The sequence below is a fragment of the Phacochoerus africanus genome, chromosome 9 (genome assembly GCF_016906955.1).
Source record: "Phacochoerus africanus isolate WHEZ1 chromosome 9, ROS_Pafr_v1, whole genome shotgun sequence".
In the NCBI taxonomy this organism is placed as follows: Eukaryota; Metazoa; Chordata; class Mammalia; order Artiodactyla; family Suidae; genus Phacochoerus; species Phacochoerus africanus.
The window spans coordinates 116,888,079-116,915,526 of NC_062552.1; the positions used below are offsets into that span (position 1 = coordinate 116,888,079).

Below are 27,448 nucleotides of genomic sequence, written 5' to 3' on the forward strand. Positions count from 1 at the left end.
ACAAGCCAGCTTGGTGTACTTGTTAGTAAATTTGGAGGTATTTCTTTCTTACCTCTCTTTTATCACTGATGAGTAAAACAGGTGCAAGATACTGCATGATAAAACTAAGCCTATGAAAAACTGCTTAAAATCATTAGGGAAATGCTGGTTGAAACTACAGTGAGACACCACCACATACCCACTATGACAGCCACGCTTACAGAGACTGACAGTACCAAATGTTGGAAAGGCTGTGGATGACCCGGAACCCTCTCATCTTGCTGTGGGAATGCAAAATGGTACAGGTATTTTGAAAACTGTTCAGAAAACAACTTGGCAGATTTTCTTCCTAGGTTAGGCATACACTTATCATATAATCCAGCAATTCTGTTCCTACGTATCTATCCAAGAAAAACAAAAATGTATGACCAATAAAGGCTTGTGCTTGCATAGTCATCTCATGCAAATTGACATGTCAGGCCGAAGCATTAACTTCTCGTTGGATCCATTGAAGGCTGTTCATTCCTTCATTCAGTATATACCCAGCACAGAACGACCGAGTGCCTGCCTGCTTTGTGTCAGGCAGGTACTTCCAGGTACTGGAGATGAACTACAGAGCACTGATTTAGCTTTGGTTTATTTGTGCCTCACTTCGTAGGAATTTCACTACATGGAAGAAGATCTGTATCGAACAAAGAACACATTGCAAAGCAGAATTAAAGATCGAGAAGATGAGATTCAGAAACTCAGGAATCAGGTATGAATCGGCTTTCACAACTTGGGAAAGATGCCATTGTAAAAGTACGTTTTTTAATTTAATTTATTTTTTATTTATTTATTTATTTTTGTCTTTTTAGAGCCAAACTAGCGGTATATGAAGTTCCCAGGCTAGGGGTCAAATCGGAGCTGTTGCTGGTAGCCTACGCCACAGCAACATGGGACCTGAGCTACGTCTGTGACTCATACCACAGTTTATGGCAACTCCAGATCCTTAACCCACTGAGCAAGGCCAGGAATTGAACCTGCCTCCTCATGGATGCTAGTCAGATTCCGCTGAGCCACGAGGGGAACTCCAAAACTACGTTTTTTTAAAGGATACGGTAAGACTTTCTTTTCCCATATTTTTACCGGAGTTCTCCAGTTTAGAGGAGTGAGATTAGTTATTTTCAACCTGATAGAGTTTTCATCTAATGCCATTTGAGCCTGCATTTGCTATATTCTGTGGCTTGCTTCTTAGACAAGGATCTTGTAGCAGTCACTGAGGAGATACTAATTATTTCAGAATTTTATACCTTCTCTCTGTAGTGCTGGGTGTGCTGCTTGCCAGCTTCCTTAGGAAACCACAATGATAAATCTTCTTATTAATAGGTCTTTCATTAGTGTCACTAAGACTTTTTTTAACTGAAAAAGTAAAACATAGAAAATAACATGTGCCTACCACTCAGATGTACCAGTCTTGCCGTTAACTGACACAATGATGCATTCACTTACCCTGTCACTGCCTTGTCCTTTCTTCCCTTATACTCACACAATTGACTTACTAAGTAGTGAACTTATTAATCATTCAGATAATTTACATAAAGATGGACTAATTCATTTTTCCATTAGCTGTGACTTGATTTGAACATGAAGTGAAATAATTTTAGTTTTTTAAGTTCTTAGATTTCTTAGTAGTCCATAATTTAAAATGTTTTACAACTATAAATAAAATGAATTGCATTTTTAAAAAATGTTTAAAAACTTTCCATTTTAATAGGAGCTGGGGACAGCTAACTGATTTTGAATGTTCCCTTCTCCTTCCTATTTCTAAATTCATGAAATGATTACAAATAAGATGACTTACTAAACATAAACTACCAATCAGTTTACTCTTAAACAGTCCAATTTGTTAAATATGTGCTATGTCTAAGATATTCTGCTATTTTTGTTAATTAAGAATTAACCACAGGAGTTCCCTTCATGGCTTAGTGGTTAACAAACCCTACTAGGATCAATAAGGATGCAGGTTCGATGTCTTGCTCAGTGGATTAAGGATCTGGCCTTGCTGTGGCTGTGGTGTAGGCTGGCAGCTACAGCTCCAATTTGACCCCTAGCCTGGGAACCTCCATATGCCACGGGTGTGGCCCTGAAAGAAATTTAAAAAATAAAAAAGAATTAACCATAGGAGGCTACCTCTTTAAGATTTTTTTCTCTAAATAAGAAGAGAAAAACTGCTGTCTCATAGAAGGTAGCTAATTTGTATAGTTTTAAAAGAGATCAGCATCTTAATACATTGCAAACCCTCCCTCAATCAGAGTGAGTTATGATTTATACTGAATGAATAATAAGAAATGCTTTGTCTGCTTGTCTTATTACCTTTGAGCCTCCTAGGAGAAAAATACCTTGGTTAAAAGATTACAGAAGTTCCCATTGTGGCTCGGCAGTAACGAACCCCACTAGTATCCATGAAAATGAGGGTTCAATCGCTGCTGGCCTTGCCTAGCGGGCTAAGGATCCGGCATTGCCATGAACTGTGGTGTAGGTCACAGACACAGCTCAGATCCAGCCTTGCTGTGGCTGTGGTGTAGGCCAGCAGCTGTAGCTCCCATATGATCCCTAGCCTGGGAACTTCCATATGCTGCAAGTACAGCCCTAAAGAGACAAAAAAAAAAAAAAATTTACATTGCAGTTTGGCTGATTTTTTATTCTTTAACAGCTGTTCTATGGAACTAGATAAAAACCTCTGGGGAAAAAAATGAACCTTGATCTTTATCCCTTAATTAGACTTGTAAAGTTAACAAAAGTTGATTTGGAATGGAGCTGGGCCCAAGCTACAAAGCTTCTAGGAGAAAGTGTAGGAAAATATTTTGCAATTTGAGAGCAGATAGATTTTTTAGGACATAAAAAGCACTGACCATAGAAGAAAAAGGTGACAAAACTGGATTTTATCAAAATTGAAAATTTCGGAGGTCCCACTATGGTGCAGTGGGTTAAGAACCCGATTGCAACAGCTTGAGTCACTGAGGAAGTGCAGGTTCAATCCCCAGCCCGGTGCAGTGGGTTAAAGGATCCACTGTTACTGCAGCTGTGGCTTGGATTCAGTCCATGGTCTGGGAACTTCCATATGCTGCAGGTGTGGCCATGAAAAATAACTAAATAAACAAAATTAAAAGAAGTTACAAAAGTGAAAAGAGGTTAGGCACAGACGGGGAGAAGATATTTGCAGTACATATGTCTGACAAAGGATTTGTAACCAAGATAAGAACTCTTACTACAAAGAAAGAGATGCACAATTTTTTTTTTTCTAACATGGACAAAAGACTTGTGTAGATACTTCACGAAAGAAAATTTATGAATAGCTCAAAATCATCAATCAGCAGGAAAATGCAGATTAAAACCTCAGGGAGCTGTAGCTCCACACACCATCGAGAATGGCAGAAATTGAAAAGATTGGGGTTCCCATCGTGGCTCAGTGGAAACGAATCCGACTAGTATCCATGAGGATGCGGGTTTGATCCTTGGCCTCACTCAGTGGGTCAGGGATCCAGCGTTGCTGTGAGCTATGCTTAAAAAAAAGAAAAGAAGAGATTGGCCATACCGAGTGTTGGTGAGAATGTGGTGCAGTTGAAACTCTCATACTCTGCTACTCATACTGCTTAAGATCCGGGCAGTTCACTGAATGGAAAGAGCTACGCTGCAGCTGCGGCAACATCGGATCCTTAACCCACTGTGCCGGCCTGGGGAGCAAACCTATGTCCCAGCACTCCAGAGACACTGCTGATCCCATTGGTGCCACAGCAGGAACTCCAGTGTAATTTTTTTTTTCTTCCTTTTTTTTAGGGCCGAGCCTGCGGCATATGGAGGTTCCCAGGCTTAGGGGTCCAACTGGAGCTACAGCTGCTGGCCTACACCGTAGCCCCAGCAACGCGGGATCCAGGCTGCATCTGAGACCTACACCACAGCTCACAGCACCACCAGATCCTTAACCCGCTGAGCGGGGCCAGGGATCAAACTGCAACCTCATGGTTTCTAGTCGGATTATTTTCCACTGTGCCATGATGGGAACTCTGAATGTAATTTTTACCTCAACTAAAAACCATGGAAATAGGGAGTAAGTGGATTAGGGGATCACAGTACAGTCTGAAAGTTGAGCATTCCTTTCTGATAGTAAGTACACCCTATTTTATACTCAATATAATTCCACTTCGTGGTTACTTGTTTTAGGCCTAGCCCTGCATTTAATTGTGAGAGTGCTGTGAGGGACTCAGAAGGAAGGACGCTTGATGGATTTATTGTGCTTATCATTTCAGTGTATACAGATATCAGGTCATTAATTTGTACGCCTGAAACTAATGTGATATTAAATGTCACTTATACATCAATAAAAAAGTAAAATGTAAAATAAAAACACTTAAGGGGGAGTTCCCGTCGTGGCGCAGTGGTTAACGAATCCGACTAGGAACCATGAGGTTGCGGGTTCGGTCCCTGCCCTCGCTCAGTGGGTTGACGATCCGGCGTTGCCGTGAGCTGTGGTGTAGGTTGCAGACGCGGCTCGGATCCCGCGTTGCTGTGGCTCTGGCGTAGGCCGGTGGCTACAGCTCTGATTCGACCCCTAGCCTGGGAACCTCCATATGCCGCGGGAGTGGCCCAAGAAATAGCAACAACAACAACAACAACAACAAAAAAGACAAAAGACAAAAAAAAAAAAACCACTTAAGGATGTTTCTAACAAGTTGAAAAAAAAAGCCAATTTGTATTAAGTGCTTGCCATATTGCAGATACTGTGGTAGATGTTTTGTGTCTATCACTTCATTTAGGCATCACATCCCCTGAGCAGGGAAACTGAGGCTCAGATGTGTAGTTTGTCCCAGATTCATAGCTGGGAAAGGGCAGAGCTGGGGTTTTAAACTGTCAGTCAGCTTCTTTTCCAAACTCCATGGATGCAGACAGTGATTCTTGCCTTCACAGACCTGATTGGCAGTTTCATTGAGGAAGCAGAATTGACTCTTACTAAACAGTCACTGGTAAATGCCAAGACAGTCAGTGGGAGTCTGAACGGAGGCTGAGATCAGCTCAGGCTGGAGTAGTTGGCTTCAAGGAAGAGGCTTTGAAGGCAGGTAGAGCCTAGAGAAGAGAAGAGGACGGAATTTGCCAAACAGGGAAAATGTGAACAGCAGAGCCGAGGCCGAGTGAGAGGAGAGGAAAATGATATAAGGAGAACAAATAGAAGACCGAATGCAGGGAATTTTTACAAGCGACTGTCTGCCCGACCCTGCCAGGAAAATGCTTTCATACGCCTAAGTACCATGTGCAAAAGGCACTGTTTTCCTCACTTGCAGATGAGCAGACAGATTTGGAGAGATGTGGCAACTTGTCCAAAATCAGGTCTCTGGGACGTTTTGCAGAACAGAGAGGGAAACCTCAGGTGTGGTCTTTGCACGGCACAATTGTTGAAATTTGGAGGGTTTGGAATCCAGGTTGACAAGTTTGAACTCGTCCCATGGACCAGTGCTTTCAGAGGTTTTAAACCATGACGCTCTAGCAAGAAGTAAAGTTTACATTGTGTTTAAATGCCATCTGTGACGCTCCAAACTGATGTCATGACCCAGTGACAGTTTGAAACCGCTTTTGTAGATAATCGAAGGAATCAGAGATTTGAGAAGCGACTTAGTGCCGGAGTTTACCGGCAGCAATGTAGTGATGTGGTTCTAAGTGGTCTGCTTTTCCTTTTGTGTAATAATCTCATGAACACTTTGCCTTTCAGCTTACCAATAAAACTTTAAGCAATAGCAGTCAGTCCGAGTTAGAGAATCGACTCCATCAGCTGACAGAGACGCTCATCCAGAAGCAGACCATGCTGGAGAGCCTCAGCACGGAGAAGAACTCCCTCGTCTTCCAGCTGGAGCGCCTCGAGCAGCAGATGAACTCTGCCTCTGGAAGCAGTAGCAACGGGTCTTCTATTAACATGTCTGGAGTTGACAGTGGAGAAGGTCAAAAAAAAAGTCAAAAGAATATTTCATTGCCTTATTTCCACCCTTGCTAAATCAAAAATGATTTTGAAAAGTTACAGAAAGGCCATTTTTGTTTAAAAGAAGCTTTATCCAACAGAGCACCTGTTTTTCTCCTGATGTGAGGCCTAGGCTGAGTGCTGTGGTGATGTGATGGTTCGTGAACGGATGAGGGGCTGACTAGTATCCCTCACTGGTCTGGGACCTGAAGGAGGAGGCCCAGGGACTGAGGATCTGACCGAAGTGTGTAGGACACTTAGCAGGGCGTTGGGGACAATTCAGTTAAGAGGGGTTTTCAGGAATCTTCAAATAGATTTGCTTTAATCACCCTCCAATCTACAACTATGAATATTCAAGTTAATACGTAGTCCTATGAGTATATCCATGCTCTATAATTTTAATAAAGAAATGATAGATTCTCAAAATACTTAATCAAAAAGAATGTTGAAGATTTTAGCATGAGCTTCAAGAAAATCAGGTTTTTAATCTTAGAACTTCATAAAGTCTACGAAAGTAGTCATTCAGCAAATCTTAGTTCTTTGGCTTTACATTTTTATAACTTTTTTTCAAATAATATGTTACTTTATATATATGTATTTAATAACACGGCCTCACTATAAAAGGAAATTCCAAAAAAAGGAAATTAAAAATCACTTGATAATCTTTCACCCTCAGATAACATTTTGGAACATCTACCTCCAGACATATATATGTTTGTAATATCTGTTTTATTGATTTGTAATTTTTCATATAAATATAGTTGAATAATATATTTTATACAATAATGTATGTATTGCTTCATAGAAATTTATCACATGGAAATACCATAATTTCGTTAATCAGTTCCTTGTGGTTGGAGATTTAGATCGTTGCCAGTTTTGTCACTAGTAGAAGCAGAAGGAAATATCTTCTGTACATGTCTATTTTTTTAATATAAATCATTAGAAATTGAATTGCTGGGTCAATAAGTATATACATTTAAGGCTCTTGCTGTTCGTTGACAAGATCAGCAAATCATTAAGTCCCTACTCAGTATCAGGTGCTGTTCCAGAGATAATAGTGGTCAGCAAGAGAAACCAGAATCTCTGTCCTGTGGATCTTACATTCTGGTGTGGTGGGGAAGACAGGTGGAGAAGACAGGCAGTAGCCTCTGTGAGATGGTGAGATGCACAACAGAGAAAAATGAAGCCGAGAAGGTTGTACAGGGTTCCAGGTGTGGGGACGGGATTGGAATTTAAACAGGGTGGTCAAGGGGGACCTCATTGAAAGCATGGCACTTAAAGCTGCAGAGGGAGTAGGTAGTAAACTGTGAAGAGGTCTACAGCAAAACTGTTCCAGTCAGAGAAGAGCAGGTGCAAAGGCCCTGAGACAGGAGTGTAGTTGGCATGTTGCAGGAGGCCAGTGCCGCTGGAGTAGACCGAGTGAGGGGGGAGAGCTTGGAGGAGGCTGTTTAGGTCTGTGTAGACTTTTGCTCTGAATGAAGTAGGAAGGCCTCTTGAGAGGGGCGACTGAACTGACCTGTGTTGTAACAAGATGCCTCTGGCTGCTGTGTCAAGAATAGGCTGCGGAGAGCTGAGCCCTAAGGCAGGGACACGGGGAGGAGCCATTGTATTAACCCACAGGAGGGATATTGGTGACTCAGACCAGAGTGGGGATTGTCTGGATTTGGTTTAAAGGGAAGCAGATAGAGTTTGCTGGCAGAGCAGATAGGGCATTCGAGAAAAAGAAAGGAGTCAAGGTTTTTGGCAAGACAGAGTTGTGTGCTGAGATGGGGAAAGCTGCAGGGAGAGAAGGGTGGCATCGAGGGCAGGAAAGCAGGATACCGGTCTAGGACATGCCGAGTTGAGTTCGAGATGCCGGTTAGACTCCATAGGGAAGTGAAAGGGGAGAAGGGAGGGGACTGGAGTTGGGGGTGGTCAGGGCTGGAGCTACCAGCTTTGTGGAAAGGCTGTGCGGCCTCGCTCTTACTGGCACAGGAAGAAAATGCCCGTTAATGCTGATTCTTGCCAACGCTTGGTATTTGTAAACTTGAATTTTTCTCATTTCATAGGAAAATAATTTTCTTACATTTAAAATTTTATTTTTGCGGGTGTGGAAGTTTAGTATTTAAACTGTCATTTTTCTCATTTCATGGGAAAATAATTTTCTTAAATTTAAGATTTTATTTTCACGGGTATAAACTGTCTTCATTATGCTTTCACCTTTGATTGTATTGCTTAAAAGTTGCCCTTCAGAATTTCTTCCATATGTAAGGTATACTCAACTGTAATTTTGTTAGAAAGTTAATTTTGGTGTATGTACATTAATTATTTTCTTATGTAAACAGGCACACGTCTGCGAAATGTTCCTGTTCTTTTTAATGACACAGAAACTAACTTGGCCGGAATGTATGGAAAAGTCCGCAAAGCTGCTAGTTCAATTGACCAATTTAGGTAAGCAGTGCCCGCTCCCAGGAGTGATGGGCCAGATTTTTTTACCTTTTTCCATCGGTTTCAGGCATAGTGAATCCTGCCCAGCAGAGCTGATACTTCAAATGACATTTTCCTTATTCCTTTCATGATATTTCAGTGACATGAACTTGCTTTAAAAGGTCTGCCAGTGCCTGTATTTTACTGAAGGTCATTAACCCTGACCATTTGTCTTCTTTCTATAAAAAACTCTATAGAGTTTTATTTCTTATTAAATTTCATCAAGAAAGCCTCTATCTTGTACATGCATCCATTTGAATGTTTTATATCCTTACTTTATCATATGCTTAGAATAAAAGGTGCTACTGTGTATACGAGTTACCGTGTGGTGCAGTGAGTTAAAGATCAAGTGTTGTCACTGCAGTGGCTCAGGTCCCTGCTGTGGCTCGGGTTTGATCCCTGGCAGAAAATTCCATATACTACAGGCACAGGCCAAAAAGAGAGAGAGAGGTACCACTGCATGTAAATGAATAGTACTCATTTTAGTATGTATTTTATATATACTACATAGATAACATAATTTATATATATGTTTGCTCTTTTTTTTTTTTTTTTTTAATAGCCGCACCTACAGTATGTGAAAGTTCCCAGGCTAGGGATCAAATTAGAGCTATAGTTGCCGGCCTATGCCACAGCCACAGCAATGCCAGATCTGAGCTGCAGGTTGCGGCAATATCGGATCTTTAACAAACTGAGTGAGGCCAGGGATTGAACCTGCATCCTCACAGACACTATGTTAGGTTCTTAACCCACTGAGCCACAGCGGGAACTTCTATGATATGTGTATTCATAAGACTTTTTTTTTTTTTTTTTCTTCCCCATGGCATATGGTGTTCCCAGGCCGGATCAGAATCGAGCTGCTACTCTGCAGCTAGGACAATACCAGATTCTGAGCCCACTGGGCTGGACCAGGGATTGAACCCATGTCCCAGTGCTCCAGAGACACTGCTCATTCCTTTGTGCCACAGAGGGCCCTCCATATTTATAAACTTTTTATGCTAGTAGTCATCCACCTTATAACGAAAGTGTTTTGCCAGTATGTATATAGAGCCTTGATAAAGTTCATGTCTAAATAAACTACTAAACTCTTTTGCCTTTTAGTTTTTATAATTAAACATCATTTACATGAACTGTTGCATAGTAGAGCAGTCTTTTCATACCTTTTTGTGTCAGGACAGAGCTGTGCTATTAAAAATTAGGAGGGTGATGGGCCAAGATTCCTGAAGCCCCGGGCCTTGGATACCATAGTCACCGTCACCAAGTTAGTGAGCACATCTCCTTCAGCTGTTAGCTTATTCACCGTACACGCCACTTTCTGGAGAACATGTGCGCAGAGCATATGCTAGTGGTAATGAAAGAAGGAGAAGGGCAGGGAAGCAAGGTGTCTCAGTACAGTATCGTCTTGGGGAAAAATGTTGCACGAAGAGGTGAGTAGGAAGGCCTGGACACCGTAATGCCTCCCAGTCTTCCTTGGATGGAAACTCAAGGAGTTTCTGTAGTTGTGTCCAGGCAGACGCTTCCAGATGAGCTCTGTGCAGGTTAATTCCAGCTAGACTCTTTTCTTCCTGTTCCTATGTTCACACTTACCTTTGGTTCCTAAAAGATAAATGACAGGTAGAGGGACCAAGTTTGCCTCCTGCATTTGTCGCTGAAGAATTAAGAGAAGTAGCTTGTGCTAAAGTGAACAGTCAATCCCCAAATAATGATCAGAGTATTTGTTCACTACTATGGCATTTTATGTGGTTTCTTCAGGTAATCGTTTAACAATCTGCTATGAAACAAAAATAATCTTTCTTTTATGGTGGCCACATAAAAGGTTTAAACGAGTAAAGTTTTCAAAGGCGTCATGAGTTGTTACCACAGGAACATCTGTTTTGAGTGTAACTCTCTTCTCTTCTCCCCCCTCCCCGCCACCACTTGCACAGCATCCGTCTGGGAATTTTTCTCCGAAGATACCCCATAGCACGAGTTTTTGTAATTATATATATGGTAAGTAAACCTGTTTGAACAAACAGTGCTGCATTTGATTTTCAACAAGTTTTTTCTGCTGCTGATCTCTTTGACTATACATTTAGCAATCAGTTTTGAAAGAGAACTCTGTTTTTGTAATTTAGGTTTTGTCTTGTTTTTTGGTGTTTTTTGTTTGTTTGTTTGTTTGTTTGTCTTTTTGTCTTTTTAGGGCCACACCTGCGGCATATGGAGGTTCAGGCTAGGGATCGAATCGGAGCTACAGCTGCCGGCCTACACCACAGCCACAGCAACGCCAGATCTGAGCTGTGTCTGCAACCTGCACCATAGCTCACGGCAACACCAGATCCTTAACCTACTGAGTGAGGCCAGGGATTGAACCCGCAACCTCATGGTTCATAGTTGGATTCCTTTCCACTGTGCCACGACGGCAACTCCTGTAGTTTAATTTTTTTTTTCCCCTTGGAGTTCCTACTGTGGCTCAGTTAGTTAAGAACCTGACTACTATCCATGAGGATGCGTGGCACCGCTCAGTGGGTTAAAGGATCCGTCGTTGCCATGAGCAATGGTGTAGGTCGCAGATATGGCTGGGATCCCCAGTTGCTGTGGCTGTAGTATAGGCTGATTTGACTCCTAGCCTGGGAACTTCTATATGCCACATGTGCAGCCCTAAATATATATATATATATATATATATATATATATATATATATATGTATTTTTTCTTAAAATGCAAGTAAGATTGACAGTTCATCTCCTACAAGAAAACTTAACTATAGTGCAGTTTAATGGTTACCTTTATTTCTCAACCCCTCTAATCATAAAAACGTAATGCAAAGTAATTGATTTCATGTTTACCTTGATATAAGGTGTTTTAAATTATTTCCATGTGTTTTGTTGTATTTCTTAAAGGGATCTTGAGGTTGACGTATATTCTTTTAGATTTCTTAGCTCTTAGTTGGTTCCCATAGCTTGGGCTGCCCTGTCATATCTCCTGTGAGCCTAAAAAGCCCACTAACTCTTCTGAGTGGGATGTCTAAAAGTAGTTGAATTAAGGTGGGCAGTTTTCTTGAGAAGGAAAAAAAAAAGCATACTTACAAAAAAATTTCCTTGTGGTCCACTAGAGGGAAGAGTTACTCCTTTAAATAAAAAGTTTTTTAAAAAGAGACGGATGGGGAGAACAAAAGAAAAAGGGGGGGGGGTGTTCCCATTATGGCTCAGTGGAAATGAACCCAACTAGTATCCATGAGGATACAGGTTCCATCCCTGGCCTCCCTCAGTGAGTTAAGGATCTGGCATTGCCATGAGCTGTGGTGTAGGTCGCAGACATGGCTCGGATCCCGCAAGGCTGTGAATATGGTGTAGACTGGTAGCTGCAGCTCTGATTCAGTCCCCAGCCTGGGAACTTCCATGTGTCCCAGGTGTGGCCCTAAAAAGACCAAAAAAAAAAAAAAATTGGATGGCATCAGAAAGGGTTCAGAATGTGCCCAAATCTGGGCTGATGTCCCAGCTGTGGGGGGTTATGAGGGACACAGGCACTCTCTGTCAGCACGCGATGCCGTCTGCACAGCTCATGTGCAGGGCACTTGGTGATGGAACCCCTCATGTCAGCACCACCAGGAGGAAGCTTGTGGCATTTATCACTGCAGGGCCTGTGCTGGACCTCGCATCAGCCTCCGCTACCCGAACCATTATTCCTGTCAGGAATATCTTCCCATCTCCTCTTCACCAATCACAGCTAAACCCTTTGTCAAAACACCAACCATAACCCTGGTCGGAAAAGCCTTTCCAGCCGACTTCGTGTACATCTGCCAGTTTTCATCACGCTGTCTGCTCTGCATTCAAAGCACCTGCTATTTTTGTGTACGTGTTATGAGTGCCTTCAGGACTTTGCTCCTCTTAACTGAGATTGTGGTTCTTATTCCCCTCCCTGCATTTAGCTCATTTGACTTTTATCCAGTAAACACGCGTGGAGCCCCTGCGCTGCTGCAGACGCAGGGCCAGCCGCAAGCATACAAAGACACGGCTGCCCTCAGTGCACTGTACAGTGGGCCTTGGGGTGGGGGGATTGATTCGTCGGCTCATCCATAAGTTGTTTGTTCTTCCTTTAGGCTTTGCTTCACCTGTGGGTCATGATCGTTCTGTTGACGTACACACCAGAAATGCACCATGACCAACCACATGGCAAATGAACTCAGCCCGGCCGCTTCAGTGCTTGGTTGTCTGTCTCCAGTCTCCAGTCTGCCAAGGGGTCACTTGCTTAAACTTCCTGAGAAGGGTGCACAAGATTATTTTACAAGCTTTTAACTTTTTAAGTTATTATACAAGTACTGTGCTACCTAAATCTTCTTCTGATTTCCTTCAGCTGGTAAGAGTTTTCTAAAATGAACAGCAATTTAATGAGCTGAGCTCTGCTTTTTCTGAGGGTCAGTGGTGCAGTGTACATATGTACACACAGATGCTGGGGTTGTTTGCCTCTGTACAGACCATCCTGTAGCTTAGGTGATGTTCATTATGGGTCATAATCAGGGAAACTAATTGTATTTAGTAATATAAATAAAATGTTTTCCTTTTGATAATTCAGTCTGCTTTGTAGTTTCATATATTTAACTTGGCAAATACAGATTTTACTCTTTACATGTTAAAGGCCCAATTGATGTAAATCTTTTTATAAATAAGGAAAAATGCAGAGCGAGTTTTATGTAAGATAATGGTTTTTCACCCCCATTAAACAAGACCTTTGCAGATGGGGCGTTCGTGAGTAGAGCTGAAATCAGAATCACTGTCACTTGTAATTGCCTTAGTGGTTTGGGCACGTCTTTTCCTCCCCTCCACGCCCCATGTGCTGTCTCGCTTTGATTTGTGTTCACTCCTCCGACGTTTTCCTCCGGCTCTTTTCCTTTTCTCCAGCCTGTACCTTGGGTTAGCTCAGGATGTCTGTAGCCCCTGTTGGTAGCATTTAGGAATCAAATTTGGTTTAATACCCTTTACATTTTTAAAACACTCTGAGGCAGAGATGATATAGTTATTCTTTGAAAAGGGACATTTCTTTTCCTTACGTCCCATGTAATGTGTGTTTTGGCGTTCCATTTCATCTGCATGTCTAAAACCTTTTTTTGTCCATCCTGGGCACTGCTGGTCTTTCTTCTTGAGGAATTAACACGTGTAGGTCCTGGGCTGGGCAGAGGTATGGTCCTTCCTATCAGGAACGCCTTTGCAGCAGCCTGCTGTGCCTAACTGAAGACTTGACCAGTTTCTGTTCTTAATGATATTTCTACTATGAAATTAATTTAATTGTCCTATAAAATCTTCAGAAGTTTGGTATAGTAGATATACTCCCTTCTTAGTTTTCATCACACAGTGAAATTTTAAAGATCATGTTAGGCACGTGTGTTTGGGCCTTTTTCCAACTCAACAGGAATACTAAAAGGCAGCTCCACACCATCTAAAAGTGGGTATGAGGTCTTGGAGGCTAGGGTTAAAGACACGTTATTAAACCTGTAGGATTTATGTCATAGTTCTTAGGTGTGATAGCCTGTCAGTCTGAGCTCTGAAGTCAAGTCTGATCGCAGAGTAAAGAGTTCAGTCTGTTAATATCTTTCAAAGGTCTTTTTTCCTCTTCTAATTTGGAACCATTTCTGGAAAATGATTAAAACCAGGTTGCACACTTAAAATGGAAAACAGCACAGGCTTCATCATCGTGTGTTGCCAGACTTCCCGTCTCTGCAGTGTCCTCCTGGCGTTTGTTGGGATGGCTCTAAATCTTTTGTTCGGTTTTTACACATTCTTGGCCTTGGAAATAGTTTGACAAAGTGTTTCCGAGATTATTTTTCTGCAGTTACTTAAGTCTTTGAGTTTCAGTTTCAGAATTCTTGACCACTAACGCACTGGGGGATTTTTGTAAAGCCTCCCATTCACTTATTCTCAGATAACACAAAACCTTCTTGACCTGCTTAAAAGGATTATGTGAGAGCTGAATTTTCTTCCTTCTCAATGAACTGCTTTGTATCTGTAGCTGTCAGTTGGAAACTAAGATGATTATTTTATTATAAGAAAATGTCTCTTTCGCTAGACTTTGTGCTTTCCCAAAGCTAGCATTTCTACTGCCGCAGAACAGAAACTTCAAGGAAGAAGCCTGGGTTTTGTTACAACGTGAACCGAGGTCTTCCCTGTCTATTTGGCAGATTAGGGAATGGTGTGTGGGGCTGGGCCGTTCAACCTCAGTTTAGGAAGACTCAGAGCTCACCCTGGAGGGAGGGGAAGAAAGCAACCTTTTCACATGTGCCTCTGGGCTCCAAGCTCCTGATTGCAAGGGCCAGCTGGAAAAGGCCAGCCTGGGCATCTTGGTGTGGGTGAAGTAGGACAGAACTGGTAAAGCCAAAGGGACGAATGAGCTAGAGCGCTTGAGGCTGTGATTGGTCAGCAGGAAGGAAGGACAGAAAAATCTTTGTGGTTATTCTGAACATGCCAAGGCTGGTATTCCTAGGGCCTCTTTCTTAAGTAAGAAAACCGTGGATTAAATGGTTCTGAACTTCCACAGTTCCCCAACATAAACACTTCAAAGTAAGTGAAATTGTTTCTTTTGTATGACCCATTGAGTTGTCAAGTATGTCACATACAGAAACCTCATTTCTAAAAGATGTCTAAAAAAAAAAAATGGTGCTAAAGTGATTTTAAACCACCACAAGACTATAAGATGGTTCAAATTAAGTGCCTGTGTGCTGTTGGCCTCTTCTAGGAACTGAGAATAGTGTGGTGAACAAAAGTCCCTGCCCTTGGAGTTCCCGTTGTGGCTCAGCCGTAAAGAACCCAAGTAGTATGCATGAGGATGCAGGTTTGATCCCTGGCCTCACTCAGTGGATTAAGGATCCGGCGTTGCCATGAGCTGTGGTGTAGGTCGCAGACGAGGCTTGGATCTCGAGTTGCTGTGGCTGTGGCACAGGCCGGCAGCTGTAGCTCCAATTCAGCCCCTAGCCTGGGAACCTCCATATGCTTAGGGTGTGGGCCTAAAACAACAAAAAAAAAGTCCCTGCCCTTGCAGAGCTTATCTTTATGTGGGGAAGGCAGACTACAGGCATATGCCTACTGGGTCACTAAGTGTTAAATGCTGGGAGTACCTATAAAATGAGACAAGTGTAAGATGACAGAGATGGAGGGGGTAGGGAAGTCCTCCCTGCAGAGGTGACACACTGGTGCAGAGCCCAAATAAGGTGACAGGCCATGCAGGGGGCAGAGCCCCTGGAAGGGGAGCATGCTTGGTGTGTTCAAGGAACAGAACAGCAAGGAGGAGGCCAGTGTGGCTAGAACAGAGGGAGTGAGGGAGACAGGTGGGGGGCAGAGTCTTCTGGGCTGAGGTAAGGACTTTGAACTTGAAACTCCATTTAATTTCTCCTTGGTAACCCCTCTGCCCCTGAAGCAGTACCTTCTTTAAACAAGGAAAACCTTTAAAAATTTTTATTTTTTGAAGGAAAACCTTTAAAGTCTCCCCCCTCCCCACGCCCCGACTCCTGCAGCATGTGGAAGCTCCCAGGCCAGGGATTGAGTCCGAGCCACAGCAGTGACAGTGCTGGATCCTTAACCACTAGGCCACCAGGGAACTCCAAAAAATCTGTCTTAGAAATACACAGACTAAAGTGGCTCCACATGCAAATGCTAATTTTGTTGAGGTGAAGACAGACTGAACCCGAAGAGGTCATTTTCTTTTTTTTAATTTTAAAGATTTTTATTTTTTCTATATAGTTGATGTAATTTTCCTATGTAGTTATGAGAATACCGAATCAGTGGACCTGCCCTTTCCCCATGACCTCGTGGTCTCCGCAGTCCTATTAACATCTCCTCTTTGTGCAAGTCAAGGACAAAGAGAAACATGAAACTCGAGCGTGGAGCCCTTCGTGTCTGCAGACGACGGTCCCTCGTCCTTTGACAGCCAGCCTTGGCACAGCTCACTGTCCAGCATTACTGCTTCATGCTCTCCAAGCTCATGAACCCTGGTTGCCATTTCTGACGCCCCGAGGACAAAGACCTTGCCTGTTGAATCCACTGTTACAGCCTCAGTGCCGAGAACAGTGCCCGACACATACCTGGCCTTCACTTGTTGCTCATTGAACTTCATTGACTAAATCGTTTCCCAAACCAGAACAATGAACAGAAACTGTAACGGGCCATGTGTCTTGCTAGTGGGGAGAACTTAGATCGGGCAGCTTGTCAGGGATTTTCCAAAGAGGGAAAAGCTGTAAGAATTTAAAATACAAAAGCAGGGACTTCCCCTTGTAGCCCAGCGGGTTAAGAACCCAGCATAGTCTCCATGAGGATGGGGGTTTGATCCCTGGCCTCGCTCACTGGGTTAAGGATCTGGCCTTGCCACAGGCTGTGTGCAGGTCTCAAATGCAGCTTGGATCCCATGTTGCTATGGTGTAGTAGCATGTTGCTGTGGTGTAGGCCGGCAGCTCGGATTCGACCCCTGGCCTGGCACCTTCCATATGCTGAAATAAATAAATAAATATGAAATAAATATATTTTTTTAAAATACAAAGGCAAGGAGTTCCTGTCGTGGCTCAGTGGTTAACGAATCCTACTAGGAACCATGAGGTTGCAGGTTCGATCCCTGGCCTTGCTCAGTGGGTTAAGGATCCGGCGTTGCCGTGAGCTGTGGTGTAGGTCGTAGACACGGCTCGGATCCCACGTTGCTATGGCTCTGGCATAGGCCAACGTCTAAAGCTCCAGTTAAGCCCCTAGCCTGGGAACCTCCATATGCTGCAGGAGCAGCCCAAGAAATGGCAATAAATAAATAAATAAATAAATAAATAAATAAAATAAAATACAAAAGCAAAATGTGACCTGACTGCTGGTCCTAGATATTCATAGCGAAGACCTTTAATCAGGGAAAGTTCAGTCATGCTTAACGATTCTCCCACAAGCCCAGCAATGCGGCCTCCTAGAGAAGGCTTCTTAAAGCAATTAAGATGCAGATTCAATTTTTGAAAGTTCTGCAAAGCAACACCAAGGTACAATCAGGTTCCTCCTTAATATCGTTAAGTTTCCTCTACTTCACTGGACCGATTCCTCTTTAGCCAACTGGCCTCTGGCCTTGCAGTGCTAGTTAAACTGAGTTTATAGGAAGTAAGCAGTTTTACGTATATAAATTTATCAACTACTAGCTTTAACGCACACGTGTGGTTTACGTCAATTGAATTCAAGAATTATTAAAGCCTTAGGAGTGGTTCAGTGGAAACGAATCTGACGGGCATCCGTGAGGACCAGGTTCGATCCCTGGCCTCGCTCAGTGGGTTAAGGATCTGGCATTGCCATGAGCTGTGGTGTAGGTCTTAGACGCGGCTCGGATCTGGTGTTGCTGTGGCTGTGGTGTAGGCCGGCAGCTGTAGCTCCTATTCAACCCATAGCCTGGGACCTAAAAAATATAATAAATAAAAAGATTTTATGGGAGTGGAGAGTGGTAATAAGGGGAGAAAGGTTGAGAAATACTGGGCTTTTAAAGTCCTGCATGATCTGATGGCCCTCGCTACCTCGTGAGCTTCAAGCCACCCCCACATCTTATGTTACACTCCTGCCTTGTACTGCACTGTCGCAGGCTTACTGTCCTGCTGCTGTCATCCTTGGCCGTATGACCCGAGTTGCTCTGGCTGGTGAACGGTGAGTGGAAGGGACGTGGGCCATTCCCAAGCAGAAGCTCTAAACATCATCTCGTGGCTTTCCCCCTCACTCGTTCCTCCACCTTGAGCCCAACGTGTTCTAGACAGGGGCCGCTCCTTCAGCCTGGGTCCCGGAATGAAGAGGACATTGAGCAGAGCCAAAACATGCAATATGCCCACGGTGGACATGTACCTTGGACAAAAAAGTAGAAGTTTAGCTTTTGTGAGCCCCTGAGACTTGGGAGATTGGTCATGACTGCATCATAACCCGTCAGTGGGTGACTAATGGACCCAGTGATGCCCTTGCTCTCTCTCCACCCCTACTCCCCTCGGCTTAGAGCACATCCCTCCCTGATGGGCTCCTGAATCCTCCTGCTGTCAGCTTAGATGCTTCTATCTCTATTAAGTCAGAACTTCTCCCTTCCCCTCCCCGCCACAGAACACCAGACTAGGTGTCTATAGTAGGCAGAGTAATGCCCCCCCCCAAACACATCCGTGTCCTAATCCCCAGAACATATAAATACGGCAAAAATCGCAGATGTGATTGAGTGAAGGATTGCAACAAAAAAATTATCCTAATTAACTAGTTGTGCCCAGTGTAATCATAAGGGTCCTTAAAAGATGGAAGAAGAAAGCAGCAGAATCAGAGATGTCGTGACAGAAGGATTCAGAATGACTGAATTGGAGTTCCCGTCGTGGTTCAGCAGAAACCAATCTGACTAGGATCCACGAGGACACAGGTTTGATCCCTGGCTTCATTCAGTGGATTAGGGATCTGGCCTTGCCATGAGCTGTGGTGTAGTTGGCAGGCATGGCTTGGATCTGGCATTGCTGTGGCTGTGGCGTAGGCCAGCTCCAATTTGACTCCTAGCCTGGGAACCTCCATATGCCTCCGGTGGGACCCTAAAAAGACAAAAACAAAACAAAACAAAACAAAAAACAAAAATACAAAAAGCAAAACTGAATTGCCAGCTTTGAAGATGGAGGAAGAAGCCATGACCCAAGGAACACGGGCAGCACCTGGAAGCTGGAAAAGGCAGGAAAGAGATTCCCCTAGAGCCTCCACAAGGGAATGCAGCCCTGCCCAGTGAGACCCAATTCAGACCTCTGACCCTCAGGACAGTAAGAGAGTAAATCTGAGTTGTTTTAGGGCGCTATGATTGTGGTGATTTGTTACTGCAGCCACAGACTGCTCACACCGTGTCCTGCCCTGCTTGGGAGCTCCCGTAGCCCAGCAGTGTCCTCAACATAATACTGACACGGAATCAAATGCCTCCCTCCCTTCCCATCCCTCCATCATTCTGGAATGAACAACTTCCTAAACCAGGACTAGTGAGGCACAGTGGTGGGCGACAAAGGGGCATGAGTCTAAGGCTGGATGCGCTGCTTTCTGGCTGCTCTGCTAGCCGTGGTGATGGGCAAGTCCCTAAACATGTCTGACCCTGATTTCCTCGTCTTTTAGAAGCCGGAAAGAATCGCAAAGAATTTCCCCCAAGTAAAAAGAGAGTTTGCCAAGTTGAGAGTATATGTGAATGTTCGTTTTTCCAATGTTTATTTTAAAGCTGGACGGGACTGACAGGGTGGAAAATGGCCCTGCTGACAACCCGTCAGCCGTGTTCCCAGCAGCTCATGAACAGCACTCAGAACAAGACATTGACAAGGCCCCTCTTGTCAGCCCCCAAATCACCAAACACCGCCCCCCCCCCCCCAACAAGCATTCCTCCTTTCAGAGCAATTGCTGCTATTTCACCAGTAACAACTGAAGTCCCTTTTACCTCTCTGAGCAGGTAATAATCACTGAGATACTCAGTCACCCAGGTCCCCCCTGACCTTTTTTTTTTACTTTTTAGGCCCAAACCCACAGCATAGAGAGGTTCCCAGGCTAGGGGTCCTGTAGCTGCCAACCTGTGCCACAGCCACAGCAACACCAGATCGAGCCGCATCTACGACCTACACCACAGCTCACAGCAACGCCAGATCCTCAACCCACGGAGCAAGGCCAGGGGTCGAACCCGCATCCTCATGGATACTAGTCAGATTTGTTACCACTGAGCCACGACGGAAACTCGGCCCCTGCTTCTTGACAGCGTCCAGCACAGAACAGGCCCCTGATTCTTTAATGCTCCCGCAATGATCCCACACAAACCCAAGTCCTAGAGGAAGCACCTCTCGTCTCCCCTGCTCCTGAGGATGTCTTCTTGGCTGTAGCAAGCTTGGTAAACCTCGCTCTGGGAGTTTGGGTTTTATGTATTTGTTTTGACTCCAGGTGCGGCCTTTGGTCCAATAGCATCTTCTCATATTTAATTCTAAATTCACAGATAAGCAATCGGACTTGGAAACCCATCAAGGTCCTCCATTTAGCTATAAAAAGATCAAACATATCTTTTGTTTGTTTTCATACAGCCAAGGGTTTGGCCTAGCTGGTTACTTACCAGCTCTGTCTGGCATCCAGTCTTCTATTTCCCATCGCAGCTGGAACCTTCAAGTAAGTAGCTTTTAGTTACTGGAGAAAACCTGGCATATATTTTCAAATAACACTTAGTCCTGGGACAAAGCCAGATACATTCTGATGAGAGTTAATTGTTCTTTATCAGCATGAGAGGAAGCAGGTGTGTGTTCCCTGCTGCCATCTGATTTATTTCTTTGAGCTTTAGAAGCAGACACTCCATCAGCCACCCAAGCAGGAAATTGCTTTTCTGCAGAAGGTAAACAAGAGGGTTTGCTTTATTTTTAGCCGAAATATTATACCTAAGAAAAATTTCAAATCGCTTTTTTTTTTAAAAAAAATCTGATTATTAGAGTATTATTCCTATTGTGAAAAATACAGAGACGTGTAAAGGAGAAAGTATCATTCATTCATAGACCCGCCACTCTAACCTAATGTCTTCACATTTGGGCTTGTTTCCTTCCAGTCTTTTTTCCCTGCTGTGTATGTGTGCATACACAGGAAGGTCCAGAGGTGGAGAAAAAGCAGCTTATAGTGAAAGCCATACTAGAGACAAAATTTTCAATTTTAATCATACTATTAAATTACATAATACACGCTCATTGTAAACATTCCAAGCAATACCATATACAGAGCATATACTAGTGCCCTTTCAGCACTCCCCACCCAGCTACTTCCCAAGTGATAACTCCTCTTCAATTTTCAATTAAGGAAGAAGTGCGCTTTAGTGCTCAGTTGTGAATACTCAGTAAGTAGCTGTTTAGTGTTGGGTAGGGGCAGATGTGGGAGTCGTCGAGTGAATACTTCCCATCCCTTTTGTTGCAGATAGACCCTAAGCTCACCCCAATTTCCTGCCTCCCTGGCACAATTCCCTTGCCAATGTGCTCCCATGACTTGCATCTCTTCAATAGAATATGCCAAATGTAATTGGATGTCAGCTTCTCTTTTATTTTATTTATTTTTAGTTTTTAAATTTATTATCATTGTTATTATTATTCTTTTTAGGGCCGCATGTGTGGCATGCAGAAATTCCCAGGCTGGGGGTCAAACAGGAGCTGCAGCTGCCGGCCTATGCCACAGCCACAGCAATGAGGGACCCGAGCCATGTCTGTGACCTATACCATGGCTCATGGCAATCCTGGATCCTTAACCCACTGAGCGAGTCCAGGAATCGAACCTGCATCCTCATGGATACTAGTCAGGTTTTTAACCCACAGAGCCATAACAGGAACTCCTTATTTCATTTTTTAAAATTTATTTTTCTATTAAGGTATAGTTGATTTACAATAGTTACGCCAATTTTTGCTGTACGGTGAGATGAGCCAGTCATACCTATATATACATTCCTTTTCTTGTATCGCAAGAGATTGGCTATGATTCCCTGTGCTGTACAGTAGGACCTCATTGCTTATCCATAGGATGTCTGTCTCTTGATTTGGTTACATTATAAGGCAAAGGTGACAGGATATCAGCCTTGTGATCACCTTGCACTATATAAGATTCCATCTCAGCAGCCTGGAGTCTCCTTGTTGGCTTGGTGAAGTGGGTGTCTGTGTTGAGGAAGCCCATGTGTCAGGGGACTGTGCATAATGTGAGGATCTGATGGCAGCCTCCAGCTGACAGCCAGCAAAAAGCCCGGCCCTCAGTAATCCACCTGCAAGGAAATGAATTCTGCTCACAGCCTGCATGAACTTGGAGGCAGATTCTTCCCCAGTCAAGCCTCCAGCGGAGACCTGGCCAACATCTTGATTATAGCCTTTTAAGACCCAGATGAGAGGACCCAGCTAAACTGAGCCCAGACCCCGGACCCACAGAAATTTTGAGATAACCAGTGGCTGTTCTTTGAAGGTGCTAGAGTTGTGGTGATGGGAAACAAATACACCTTTGCTATGCATTTCCGTAGAGTAGGGCTAGGACTCCCTGGATGCAAGCAACAGGTACCAACTCAAACTGGTACAAGCAAAAAGGAAGTCCACAGGTTCACCTAACTTCCGGTGAGTTTAAATCCAGGTGCTCAAACATTGTAAACAGGTTTCTTTCTCTTTCTTGGCTCTCCTGTGTCAGCTTGATTCACAGGCAGCCACTCCCCAAACAAAGATGACCACACTGCTTCCGTCCATAGCCTGTCAGCGTGACAACTCAGTGGGAAAAAAGCACCACCTCTTTCCCACAGGTCCAGCAGGAGCCCTGGGGTTGATGTCCATTGGCTCTGGTGGGACTAACTGAAGACCTGTGCCCACCAATCCCTGGGGACAGATGGACGTGCTCTGTATCCCACACCCAAACTACACGAATCAAAAGAGGGAGAGAAAGGACCAAAAGAAAATAAAGGCACTGCTGGTCAAAGGTGGAATCATTATAAACAAGAGCTGTCCACTGTGGGCTCAGGCATAGTTGTACCTCAAGATTTATACACAACTTCATATCCTACTTTGATATCATAACAGTATTTAACAATACGGTACTAAATACCTCCCACCTAATTTTTGCAAATGTTCATAAAAATAAACACGAAAACTTTTATACTCACAGAAAAGTTGAAAAGAAAGCCCGGTGATACTAGTGATACCCCTTGCCTGGGAACTTTCATATGCTGCAGGTGCAGCCCTAAGGAAAACAAACAAACAAACACTGTGATAAAATGCTGTGAGTTTAAATTTTTTTAATTTGTTTTGAATTGAGAATGAGTCCCTTAGGACATATCCTAGAGCAGAATCACTGGGTTAAAAGTAGAGCAAAGTTTCAGACTCTCTGCAAATCGCCTCACTGCCCTGCAGAGAGACAGTGGCCAGTTTGCCGTCAGACAGGAGTGGACCAGATTCTTAGTGCATTCTTCTTATCTGGATCAAATATTAGAACAGAAAAGAGACCAGGAGTTTTGGGTTAGTAGATGCAAACCATTACATTTAGAATGGCTAAGCAAGGAGGTCCTACTGTGCAGCACAGAGAACTATATCCAGTCTCTTAGGATAGAACGTGGGAGAAGATAATGTGAGAAAAGGAATGTGTATATACACACACACACATATATGACTGGGTCACTTTGCTGTACAACAGAAATTGGTACAACATTGTAAATCAACTACACTTTTATTAGAAAATACATTAAGGAGTTCCTGCTATGGCACAACAGGATTGTTGGCCTCTTGGTAGCTCTGGGATGCAGGTTTGATTCCCTGACCTGGCGCAGTGCATTAAGGATCCGGCATTGCTGCAGCTGCAGCTTAGGTCAAAACTCGGGCTTGGATCGGACCCCTGGCCCAGGGATTCCATATGTCAAGGGGTGGCCAAAAAAAATAAAAAATAATTAAAAAATAATAAAAAGAGAGAGGGAGAGTTTTTTAAATCCAGTGGAGATCACGGTACCTAATTGGTTTAATATTCAGTTGATTACTGGTTGGGTTGAATATAATCAGGTAGAACATTTCTCATGTTTATTATTTGAGTATGTTTTATAAAATCAGGTCATTTTAAGAGGAAGACTCAGCAAAAGAGGAACTAATGAATACCACTTAGGTTCTTGTAATTTCTAGACAGTGTGTGCTTGGCACGCTCAGCTGAGTGGGAGGGGGACAGACTGTGTTGGAGTCACCAGCAAATGAGGCTCAAAGGTCCAAGGCCCGCAGCCTAGGGGCAGCACCCAGGGGGCACCTGGTGCCCCTTGGTGAACAGTGCAGCCCTTCATGGCCTGCACAGCCAGGTGGGTGATCAAGGCCACAGAGGAGCCCTTACTTCCTGCTGAATAACCCTTCCAGCCACAGGTGGTGGCCCCCATCCCACCTGCTCACACTTAGCGCTTCTTCCTGGGAGGTCGGGGGCAGGGGCGCTCTCAGGAGGGAGCAGCACACCTCTCAGGGTTTGGCTCTCTTCCTCTGATGTACTAATCAAGAGTCAACAACAGGAAAATGCTGGCGAGCCCCAGAAGGCTCATCACCAACATGAGAGCACCAACGCCACCAGTTTTTGGCTGAACAATTAGGTACATAGTCCTCCAGCAATAGGGCGGCCGCTTTGAACAAATCAACTATAGTCAGAAAGGCTTTGATCACATGCAATCTAGTGGTAGGTTTACTGCTACCAAAGTTTCAAAGTAGTGAATGAGTCTAAACAATAGTTCAAGGAGCTCCCCTCGTGGCTCAGAGGAAACGAATCTGACTAGCATCTATGAGGACACGGGTTCGATCCCTGGCCTTGCTTGGTGGATTAAGGATCTGGTGTTGCTGTGAGCTGTGGTATAGGCCAGCAGCTGCAGCTCCTATTCAGGCCCTAGCCTGTGAACTTCCATATGCCTCTGGTGCAGCCCTAAAAAGACAATAATAATAATAATAATAATTATTATTATTATTATTATTATTATTCAAGATATCTGCAACAACTACAATGTGACGTCAAAATATCTGTGACTTCCATTGGAAACATTCACAAGTATAAAATTGTGGCTTGCTGTCTATATTCATAATTAAAGGAAAACGCTAAACTTTAGTTTGAGACTAAATAATGATGTTAACTTTCCCTATTTAAGTTCATGGGCCCCCTGAACTCTATCCATAAACCTTTCCACAGTCCGACTGTGGTTAACAACCTCTGCATGGATGGAAGGACCTTGGGTAGGCCACCTGATGACCTCCTACTTGTTTGGAGAGAACAATAAATGAACTCTTTTTCTGCTAGGCCACTGAGATTTAGAAGCTGTCTGTTACAGCAGCTAGCATTACTTGTTCTGACTAACACAGAAACCAAGCCTTAGATTCAAGAAGTCCAATGAACCCCAGAAGGATGTGCCAGGACTGGAACCGGGCAGTCTGACCCCAGGACCGGTCTCTTACCCCCACTCCCACCCCATTGTCTTCCTGGCCGTGACCTTGGGGTTATGAGGACTGGTGCGTGGCTCTGTATACATCACAGTCTCTCTGGGCTTCAGGTGCTTCAGCCTTTCGATTTCTTGATAAATAAATATGATTCCACATATAAGTGATATCATATGATGTTTGTCTTTCACTGTCTAACTTCAGCTAGTATGATAGTTTCTAGGTCCATCAATATTGCTGCAAATGGTATTATTTTATTCTTTTTTTACGGCTGAGTAACATTCCATCGTATATATGAACTTATTTGCAGGACAGAAGCAGATTCACAGAAAAACTTACGGTTACCAAAGGGGACAGGCGGTGGCGGGGGGGGGGGCGCTGGGAAGGATGGACTGGGGGTTTGGGATGGGCATATGCAACACTGAGGTATATTGAATGGTTGGGGGACCTGGTGTATAACAGAGAACTCTACACAATATTCTGTGATAATCTATGTGGGAAAGAATCCGAAAGAGCGCTATGTGAAGTTAGCAGACAGAGGCCAAGGTCACACGCTATCACTTACATGTGGCATCTTAAAAAAGGACAAAATGAACTTCTTTGCAGAACAGATACTGACTCACAGACTTTGAAAAACGTATGGTTTCCAAAGGAGAGAGATTGGGGGAGGGGAGGGGTGGGCTGGGGGTTTGGGATGGACGTGCTATAAAATTGGGTTGTGGAGTTCCCGTCGTGGCGCAGTGGTTAACGAATCCGACTAAGAACCATGAGGTTGCGGGTTCGGTCCCTGCCCTTGCTCAGTGGGTTAACAATCCGGCGTTGCCGTGAGCTGTGGTGTAGGTTGCAGATGCGGCTCGGATCCCATGTTGCTGTGGCTCTGGCGTAGGCCGGTGGCTACAGCTCCGATTCGACCCCTAGCCTGGGAACCTCCATATGCAGTAGGAGTGGCCCAAGAAATGGCAACAACAACGACAACAAAAAAGACAAAAGACAAAAAAAAATTGGGTTGTGATGATCATTGTACAGCTATCCATGTCATAAAATTCATTGAGAAAAAAGAATCTGAAAGAGAATGGATATGTGTGTATGTATGGCTGAATCACTTTGTTGTACAGCAGAAATTATCACAACCTTGTAGATCAACTATACTTCAATAAAACTTAAAAAAAAAAAGAACGTGAAAGAAAGAAATGAGTGTGAACACTGGCAAGTTCAAGGTTAGAGCCAAAACTAGTGTCATTAAGACCATTCCTCCAGCAATGAGTAGTGGGACTTATTGGCCTGCGGTTCAGACAGACCTGGCTTTGCCAACCGCTTGTCAAATCACTGGGCCTCTCTGAGCCTCTGTTTCCTCATCTGCAAAGGGGAGACCAAGCCCCTGCGGTGACTGCCAAGATTAGATGGGGTGCTGAATGCAACCACATCTGATTTTGCCTGGCATATAGCAGGTGCTGGATAAATACAGGCTTCCTTCCCCAGTGTCTTCCATTCACTGGGGCTTAGAAGGAAGACTTGGAGCAGTTTTGCCAGGCCACTTGATGAAAACAGGGCATCTTTGCAAGCTCCATTTCCTTGCTCAGCCTATGTGGATTGCTATTTCTGCCAAGGCTTAATTAAATCCTGGAGCAGTGCGCACAGATAATTAACGGTGAGGCTCGTTAGGCGTGACTTTGGTTAATGTCTGTGACTGTGGAAGATCCTAGTCATGGGCAATTAGTATTTATCGTGTAATTAGGATGCTCAGTTGGCAGGAAGGGGTGAGCAGCTTGCCTGTCTGGGGCAGCAGATGGAGGGCTGGGCCTCGCCTGGGCAGAGCAGGCTGGATGCGGGCTGGCCGGGGCCAGGAGTCCTGAGAGGGGTTGTGGCTGAGCTGCCCTCTGTGCATGGAGGCCACACAGACAACTTGAACCCTGAGCAGCTCTGCCTTCAGCCAGACGCTTTCAGCTCAAGGGGTCAACTGAAGACTGAATGGGGTGTATAGGAAATTTGAGTTACAATAAAATGGAAAAATAAATTATTTAAAATTTTACATTGCCTTTGCTTACATTCTTAATAGATTATATATTCACATAACATCAAAATGGGTGAAAAGAAAAGCTGTGGAAATCTTCTTCCCACCCTGATTCCTGTCTGCCCCGTTTCC

At 44.0% G+C, this 27,448-nt stretch overlaps 1 protein-coding gene across 3 annotated transcripts in view; it reads left to right on the forward strand.

Annotated features, from left to right (window-relative positions):
- GOLGA5 (golgin A5) overlaps positions 1-12,981 on the forward strand; it is a 36,668-nt gene extending 23,687 nt beyond the window's left edge. For 2 of the 3 annotated variants that reach the window (XM_047794977.1, XM_047794979.1), the window contains 5 exons: positions 638-736; positions 5,723-5,948; positions 8,293-8,398; positions 10,360-10,423; positions 12,514-12,981. In XM_047794977.1, coding sequence (XP_047650933.1) covers positions 638-736; positions 5,723-5,948; positions 8,293-8,398; positions 10,360-10,423; positions 12,514-12,594 — 576 coding nt within the window. In that variant the 3' untranslated portion in view covers positions 12,595-12,981. Of the gene's footprint in view, positions 1-637; positions 737-5,722; positions 5,949-8,292; positions 8,399-9,274; positions 9,525-10,359; positions 10,424-12,513 lie in introns of those variants that run through there. The other variant, XM_047794978.1, reaches the window with a different exon arrangement.
- Positions 12,982-27,448: the final 14,467 nt, after the last annotated feature.